Genomic DNA, 9,049 nt, shown 5'->3' with positions numbered 1-9,049 from the left:
TCCGTCGGCTTGCATTCGGATTCTTCTCCAGTCTCACCGTCTGCGTCGCTAGCGTTGTGACTGCGGGGGGATGTTGAGTAACGTGATTGTATTAGGAAACATAAGTTATAAGTTAGACTAGGAAATATTCTGACTTGCCTTGTACTCCAAATAAATCATGTACTCATATATAATATATGCCCACGAGGCTCAATCAATACAAGGACAATTCCACCAAAACCCTCTCTCTGTTCTGACAAACTTAAACCCCAACTAGGCGCCATCACCTATTTATTCACTCATGCAGAGCAACTTCCCTCGAACACAATGGAGATGATCTGCAGACCAACTCTGTCAGGCGCCGGCTATGAACGCGACGACGCGGTCCATGAGCTGCTTGGCGTTGTCGCACCCGGGCTTCTCGAGGAAGAACACGTGGCCCTCCCCATCGGACCCGTGCCAGGCCGCGGTGCCGCCCCACGCGCTGCCGGCCACGGCGTCGTGGTACGCGCGGTCGCGCGCGGCGAGCCCGTCCGCCAGCCCCGCGGTCACGAGCATCCTCACGCACCCGAGCCTCTCCAGCGCCGGCGCGCCCGGCGCCAGCGGGTTCATCCTCGGGTCGTCCGCGCCGCCCACCGCGCCCGGGCACGCGTAGGACCAGAGCATCCCGGTGACCATGGGCGCGGCCGGGTGCTCCCCCTCCACCGGCTTGCTCCCGCCGAACCACGGGTGCAGCAGTATCGCGCCCTCGACCCTCGGGCTGCCGTCGTTGGAGGTCGCCCTCATGAGCATGTCGTGCACGATGTTGGCCCCCGCGCTGTCGCCGGCGAGGAACAGGCGGGCCGTGTCGCCGTGCTCGCGGATCCACTCGTCCTGCGCCGACGCCGCCCACTGGAGCGCGGCCCAGGAGTCGTCGTAGGCCGCGGGGAGCGGGTGCTCCGGGGCCAGGCGGTAGTCGACGGACACCGCGAGGACGCCGGCCGCCGCGGCGAGGGCGTTGACGTAGTTGTGGTACGTGGAGGAGTCGGCCGACTCGATGAGGAAGGAGCCGCCGTGGAAGTAGACGAGGACCGGGAGCTTCGTGGAGGGTTCCTGGAGCTTGGGAAGGTAGAGGCGCACGGAGAGGCCGGAGTCCGCGTCGAGGACGACGTCCTTGGAGGTGACGCCGGTGGCCTCGTCGACTCCGGCGGGGAGGATGGGAGGCCGGTTAAGGCGCTCTATCCTGCCGCTCTTGTAGAAGCGGAAGTGCGCCGGTGCCTCGAACACCACCGTGTCGGCGTCGGCGTCCATGGCCGTGGCGAGTGGAGAAGGTGTTTGCCTTGAGGCTTGGCCTTGGTGTTGTGACTGTCAGCTTCGCGAGGTCTGTCAGATTTAAATGGCGATAAGGTGCCAAGTCGGCAGCGAGCTGAGGAGTGCGCATGGCCACACGTAATTTCTGGCCTGGATCCATTGCCATGAGAATGCAACGATCGGATAATGCATCAATCGAGACAGTTGATTGTACTGTATGATCCGACGGCAATGTATACTCACTATTTTTTTCCTCTTCAAAAAAGAAAAGAAAAATAGAACCGATATCAGCAACAAATTAACAATTAGCTCGTGTGTGAAACAATCCAATCTAATAATTGTTGAACATAAGAGATTAGAAAGCTTGAACGTTTTACAGTGCAATCACAAATGCTTATATACACGCACATACACTCATTCTTGTGTTGACGGGAAGTGTGAAGTTTAGAACTTGACCGTAGTGGACTGGTTTCATCGCAAGAAACACAATCATACCCTTGGAGCATCTACAGCCGGACATGGCAAATCCGGCCCCTCAAACGCCCGCGGACGCGCCCGGGCGCGTCCGCCGACACTGACCAGACACTTCCCAAATCGCGTTGTCCACATCCGTGCCTCTCATATCCGAGTCCTATATCCATACTAAATCATGCAATGTCGATCAAACTACGTAGACCAGCTGACCGGACATAGAATCCGACATAGGATAGCACAATAGTTCACCAAAAGATCCACCAAAGTTCACATAAACAACAGACAACTTTATATTACATCTAAAACTTGAAATGAAATTGAACTTCACCACTTTATGGCCGGCCCTTTCCCTTTCTGGTCGCCGGCGTACCTGTAGCCATCGTCGGCTAGTGGAGGATTGTCCGATTCGTCGGATGAGGAGCCGAGGTCGTCGGACGACGAGGAGGAGACAATGACGAGGCCCTTCAGGCGCTGGACGGCTCGATCCTGCAAGCGCCTGAGCTTGGCCAGCCGAGCCGCCTCTGTCGCCTTCTCCTTCGCCTCCCGCTCAGACTGCTCGATGGCAAGCCGAAGAGCCTTCGCGTTCTTCCGGCGGAGCCGCCGAGCGCCCGTTTCCACCGTCGTAAGCGACCGGCGATAAACCCACGCGAGGAGCTTCTCGTCCTCGTCGGGCTCCGCCGGAAACCCACGGCGGCGGCGAACAAAGCTCTCCGCAGCGTCCCTCTCCCTTGTCCGCTGCCTCTCGCGGGCGGCAGCTCCGACGTGCACGTCCGGGCCGGTGGGGCGGGCACAAGCACCCATTGTCGGTGTCAAAACCGGCGGATCTCGGATAGGGGGTCCCGAACTGTGCGTCTAAAGTCGATGGTAACAGGAGACAGGGGACACGATGTTTATCCAGGTTTGGGCCCTCTCTATGGAGGTAATACCCTACGTCATGCTTGATTGATATTGATGAATACGAGTATTACGAGAGTTGATCTACCACGAGATCGTAATGTCTAAACCCTAGAGGTCTAGCTTGTATGGCTATGGTAATTTATATATCTCTCCCTCTCCGGACTAAGTTCTTCGGTTTATATAGACACCAGGAGGATCTAGGGTTACACAAGGTCGGTTACAAAGAAAGGAATCTACATATTTGGTCGCCAAGCTTGCCTTCCACGCCGAGGAGAGTCCCATCCGGACATGGGTGCAGTCTTTGGTCTTCGTATCTTCACAGCCCATCAGTCCGGCCCATGGCTAACAGGCCGGACGCCCGAGGACCCCTTAGTCCAGGACTCCCTCAGTAGCCCCTGAACCTGGCTTCAATGACAAGGTATCCGGCGCGTCGATCTATCTTCAGCATTGCAAGGCGGGTTCCTCCTTCCGAACCCCAAGATAGTCTTCAGACGAAACAATTGTGTCCAGATTTGCAACACACAGCCGTAGACAGTATTAATATTTCACGAATCCAATCTGCTGACCACTTTAGTAACATGACGTCACGTCAGTCCGGCCATAATTTTGAACCGTTTTTCGTCTGCCACTCCATGTTTCGAGACGTGGTTGCCATTGGCACGTCTTGTCAAAGTATAGATCGTGTCCCCTTATTGCAGGATTTTCATCAATTCGGGCGTGGGTAACCCAACTGTGCCTGTTTACACAGCCCTTGTGAATAGGCGAGTGGGGAGGCGTTCGATATTCACTGCCTTTATAAGGGGATAAGGATTCCCTCTTCTTCTCCCACGCCTTCTCCTTCCTCTGCCCATCCATACTCGAGCTCCAGCGCCCAAGCTCTAGCTTTCCCCGCCCGAGAAAGCACTCCAATCATGTCCGGATCCGGAGCTGGAGGCAAGTGGATAGCCTCCTTCATCAAGAAGGAGGACATCAAGGAGCTCCGGGGAGGCCGGATACCTGGCCAAGGGGATCGTTTACTGACTCCCGGCCAAGGGACAAATCGTCCCTACCCCAGAGCCCCATGAGAGGGTGGTGTTTCTCACACATTTCATCCGCGGGCTGGGATTCCCTCTCCACCCGTTTGTTCACGGATTGATGTTTTACTATGGGATGGACTTCCATGATCTAGCCCCCAACTATATCCTCAACATCTCGGCATTTATTATCGCGTGCGAGGCCTTTCTCCGTATCACACCTCACTTCAGCCTATGGTTGAAGACCTTCAATGTGAAGCCGAAGGTGGTGAGCGACCAACAAGCAGAGTGTGGAGGCGCCATGGTGGGAAAGATGCCCAATGTCACCTGGCCCGAAGGCTCCTTTGTGGAGATGGTGAAGGGGTGGCAGTCGGGGTCTTTCTACATCACCAAGCCGCCCAACACCAATTGGGCGGCAGCCCTCGAATTCCGATCCGGAGCTCCGATGCGGCTCACCTCCCGGCAAGAGAAGGGCCTAACCTGGGGCTCTTCGAGCGAGCTGACTAGGCTCCAGACGTGCGTCCAGAACATGATAACCAAGAGGATCAAACTAGTCAACATGATCTAGGTTATGCTCATTCGCCGGATCCTTCTGTGCCAACGCCGGACTTGCTATTTGTGAGAGTTCGATCCGGCCAAGCACCAGACACTACTAAGCTCTTCGGCACGATGCACGAAGACATCTGGAAAGTGCTCTTCAAGGCCGGCGAGACACCACCACCCACGACCGAGGATCGCGGGCTCAACTTAAAACGCCATGCCAATTCGGTAAGTTCTTTCATTTTTTCAAGGTATACCCTCTACTGGCATATTTTGAGGAAGGAGTCTAAGCCTTCCTATCAATTTTTCAAGCCTGGATCGATATAGCGGGGCGGATTAACTGTCCGGCTTCGCTACCTGAAGACCAAGAAACCCCACTTCTGACGAAGATGCTGTTTCCGGCACCTTATGATGTTTCGGAGAAGAAGGCCAAGAAAACGGCCAAAGGGGCCAGGAGTGGCCTTTGCCGAAAAGGTGCTTCGGACGTGACGTCCGGAGACGAGACTCACTCTTCGGCCGCCGAAGACGACGACGAAGAGGAGGAGGAAATCGACTCCCCCCCTGAGGAGGGAAGGAAGAAAAGGGGGGCCTCCCCAACTCTGGAGGCGAAGGCGCCCAAGAGGGGGAAGGGCTCCCTCACAGATAACTCCACGTGGCATGTCGATAGCAGTCCGGAGCGACCCCTCCCCCCCGAACCAAGCCTCAGGCTGCCTCATAAGTACCTAATGCACGCCCAAATGTCTGGCCTTTCCACTTTGTAATATTAATATGTTTAAATTATGCTATTGCAGTCCGGCCTGTGACAGTTCCCCGCGATCCTCAACAGGAGGTTCGTTGGATTCAAAGGAGATGGCCAGCGTGTCACCGCCGCCCGCTCACTCTCCCTCGGCCAAGGGTGATGACGAGGTGGTGTCCCAAAGGACCTTCTCTGGTCAGGGAGAGGTTCCGGAGGTCTTCGGGGTGGCGCCAAAGGATGACTCCTCGGCCGCCGGACACATGGGGGGAAAAGCCCCCATGGGGACTGGTGGTGGGGGCCAAGTTCAATTCGACCCCCAGCCGGATACCATTCCGGAGACCTACACGGCTCCGGAGTCAAGCGAGCAGCCTTCCCTAAAAGTAGGAGGTGTGCCTGTTCCACCAGTGACCTCTGTCCAATCAGAGGCACCAGATAATCTGCTGGAAGCGTTGTGAGGCGCTTCCATTGTGGATGAACACCGTATCCTTATGGGTGCGGTGATCAAGAAGGTTCTGTTCGCCAAAAGCGGACTGACCGAAGCCTGTGCTAGCATTCTAACAGGCTTTGAGGTAAGTAATATAATTATAGAGAGAATATCACAGTGTAGACAGTAGCCCCTGATGCTCTGTTCGGTGTCCGGAAAGGAAAAGCCGAACAGAGGATCAAAATAATTTTCATAGGAGTCTAACAAAAGATGTCTATGTGAATAAGCAGACATCGCTGATGGCTGCTGCCTCTCATACTGCGGAGGTCTCCGGACTAAAGCAGAACCTGGAGCGGGCCGGGAAAGAGCTCGGCCTCGTGAAGAAGCAGCTGGAGGACAGCCAAAGTATGCAGTAACCTGTGTGTATATTTAGGAAGGATGAATGGTTCATGCTGACTAAAGTGTCATGAACTTTATTAGGGGCCACGACCGAGGTGGCGTCCCTCAAGAAGGCGTTAGCCAAGGCCGAGGACAAAGCGGCCGAGGAACGCGCTACGCGCGAGAAGCACGAGGCCCGGATCAGCGAGGTCCAGCAAGAGCTCTAGGACGCCGTCAAGAAGTATGAGTCCCTGGAGCGTGATTCTAAGACACAAGGGTCCGAACTTGCGAAGGCCCGCCAGAGCACACAAGATGCCCGAGCCGAAGCCTAGAGCGCCCTTCAGGAAATCCAGGCGGCCAAGAAGATCGCCGCGGGTAAGGCTTTCGTTATGCAAAGCAAGTCTGCGAAGGAAACATTCCTTTTACTTACCCGAATTTGGAGCTCTCCAGGGGCATTTACGGATTTGCCACGCAGCGTATCGGATGCTACCGAGTTCTATCGAGCCGAAGAAGGGAGTTCTACGGAGAAGCTGTTCTGGTCTCAATACCTTGGACCAGAACATCCGGTGCCCTTCAGCGACTAGCTGAAACAGCTGGTCGAGTTGCGCAAGGTGGCCGAGCTAGCCATGAAGGACCTAATAGTCTGATTATGGCCTGCCGAGCCCATGCCCAGCAGATACTTCAGACGTGTAAAGCGTCTTGTGGGTGCCCGCCCACGGCTTGAAGTCGTGAAGCGGTCGGTCTGCATTGAAGGTGCACAGATGGCCTTTGCCCGCGCCAAGACGCACTGGGCGAAGATGGATGCCAAGAAGCTGATGACCGAGGGGCCGCCTGAGGGCAAGGAGCACCGCCGACCTGAGCTATATTTTGATAGTGTTCTGGAGGGATCCCGCCTTGTGGCGGAGCAATGTGCGAAGGATGTTATGTTCCCATGAAAACATTCATGTTGTCCTGTCCTGTAATATGAAACAAGGTCGTTATGTAATATAGTGCTTGTGACTTTTAAAATTTTACCTCCCGTGCGGCCGTTTATGAAATCTGAGGGTTAGCCAGTCGTTGGCTTCTGCCCCCATGTAGATAGTATGGGGGTGTTCGGGATAAATCTAAACACTCTTTACTCCACATTCTGATCCTTAAAGGAGGTGTTTAGCGCAACGAACAAGGTAATCAGACTATACGACTTTTATCGCCCTCACTTAGCCATAGGAGTTTGACAATGAGAATTTTGGCGAAGCCCCTGGTATTCGGAAGGCCGAACTAGGGGCGCTATACACACCTGATCGGATAAAAACCAATTCCTCGATAAAGTAGAAAAAAAATCTCTAAGGATTTGAAACCTCTCCAACAGCTGACCAGCTCTCGCTGCATCATGACAGTCAGTTTTCGGCTTTCTCTACCGAGGTGCTCGTCCAGAAGAATCGGGACGCAATCGCAGTAGTTCTCCCTTTACTACCCTAGCCGATATAGCGGAACGTAATGTAGTAAGCACAGGAGCTGGGCAACCCAACTATTGACCAAAGACATAATTCGGAGCCGATGCATATAATGCTATAAGTTCAGGGTACCGAACTGTACTGTAAAAAGTGCTTGGACTTTGTTGCTGTATTGCGGGGCGCGATGAAGCCCCTGGCGAAGTAATACGTACCAGAGTATACGGGTGCGATGAGTAATAAATACAGAGGTAAGGAAAAAAATCAAGGAATAAGCTGACGCTGCCAAATATTTTTCATTGTAATTTGATTAATACGTCAAGGTGTACTTGTGCAAGCAATGCGACAAGCAAGTAAGGCTATTTAACATGCCATGACCAAGAGCGAGCTATGTGCGGGTATGTAAAATATGTATAGCAATCGTTAGCAGAGACCACCTGGGGATTCCCTTGTATGTCAAAGCTCCTTGCCTTCTTGGTGTATCCGTCTCTTGATCGGTCCGATGATCAGGTTACTAGAAAAAGCCTCGAGAAGAGAAAAACCCGAAATGAAAAAGAAAAAGTGAAGGTGTGCGGATCCAGGCTCGGTCGAGCCACACCGTGGATCACGGGCTAGCTATGCCTCCATGGAATTTTGAGTGCGTAGTTATGTACGCGCGGTACGAATGCCGCCGTTTGATTGGGACTGGGACGGAGGCCAAATTGCTAGTTAAACTCTTGACGAGCCGGGCTGTCTTGCTGTAGGATAGTCCGGACTCTCTTAATGGTGTCCGGGGGCTCGACCGTCGAATTAAGGTTCTGCTGGAAAAGGCCGCGCTGTATTTCTGCTGCTAAGGCCGTGGTATGCTCCTCGGTACGGAGGGAGCATTCCATATTTCCATTGACTGTTATGACACCACGTGATCCGGGCATCTTGAGCTTGAGATAAGTGTAGTGAGGTACCACATTGAATCGAGCAAATGCGGTTCGTCCAAGCAGTGCGTGATAGCCGCTGCGAAAGGGGACGATGTCGAAGATTAACTCCTCGCTTCGGAAGTTGTCCAGAGATCCAAAGACAACCTCTAGTGTGATTGAGCCCATACAGCGGGCCTCTACGCCTGGTATGACTCCTTTAAAGGTAGTCCTTGTGGGCTTGACCCGTGATGGGTCAATGCCCATTTTGCGCACTGTATCCTGATAGAGTAGATTGAGGCTGCTGCCACCGTCCATGAGGACCCGCGTCAGGTGGAATCCATCAATGATTGGGTCTAGGACTAGTGCAGCTGATCCGCCATGCCGGATACTGGTTGGGTGATTCCGACGATCAAAAGTGATCGGGCACGATGACTTTGGATTGAATTTTGGGGCGACTGGCTCTATCGCATAGATGTCCCTGGGTGCGCGCTTGCGCTCCCTCTTGGGGATGTGCGTAGCATATATCATGTTCACCGTTTCGACCTGAGGGGGAAACTTCTTCTGTCCCCTTGTGTTTGGCTGCAGGGGCTCCTCGTCATCGTCCTCGCTCTGCGGTCCCTTTTCCTTGTTTTCGGCATTTAACTTATCGGCTTGCTTAAAAACCCAGCAATCTCTGTTGGTATGGTTGGCTGGTTTGTCTGGGGTGCCATGGATTTGGCACGGACGGTCGAGTATGCGTTCTATGATGGATGGTCCCTGATTGTTTCTTTTATACGGCTTTTTTCGCTGACCGGACTTGGAGCCGCTGAATCCGGCAATTGACAGCAGCGTCATCGGTGTTGTCATCATTGCTTCGGCGTTTGTGTTTGCTGCCTCAGAGCTTGTCGTTGCGGTTCTTAACTTCATAGGGTCCTGCCTCACTGGCTGTGTTTTTGCTATGAGCCAACCAACTATCCTCACCCACGCAAAAGCGGGTCATGAGTGCCGTGAGGGCT

The 9,049-nt window shown here is 53.9% G+C and overlaps 1 protein-coding gene across 1 annotated transcript; it reads right to left on the bottom strand.

The window, feature by feature from the left end:
• Nucleotides 1-142: 142 nt before the first annotated feature.
• LOC119301858 (tuliposide A-converting enzyme 2, chloroplastic-like) lies at nt 143-1,341 on the bottom strand. The gene has a single exon (XM_037578832.1). It carries the CDS (start codon nt 1,267-1,269, stop codon nt 334-336), a length of 936 nt encoding a protein of 311 aa, XP_037434729.1. The 5' UTR covers nt 1,270-1,341; the 3' UTR covers nt 143-333.
• Between the last annotated feature and the right edge of the window lie 7,708 nt (nt 1,342-9,049).

Source organism: Triticum dicoccoides, chromosome 5A, assembly GCF_002162155.2.
Source record: "Triticum dicoccoides isolate Atlit2015 ecotype Zavitan chromosome 5A, WEW_v2.0, whole genome shotgun sequence".
NCBI lineage: Eukaryota > Viridiplantae > Streptophyta > Magnoliopsida > Poales > Poaceae > Triticum > Triticum dicoccoides.
This window is presented reverse-complemented; position numbering and strand designations above follow the sequence as displayed.

Coding starts and splice junctions, on each gene's coding strand:
- LOC119301858 (XM_037578832.1), bottom strand. CDS start 1,269: ATGGACGCCGACGCCGACACGGTGGTGTTCGAGGCACCGGCGCACTTC.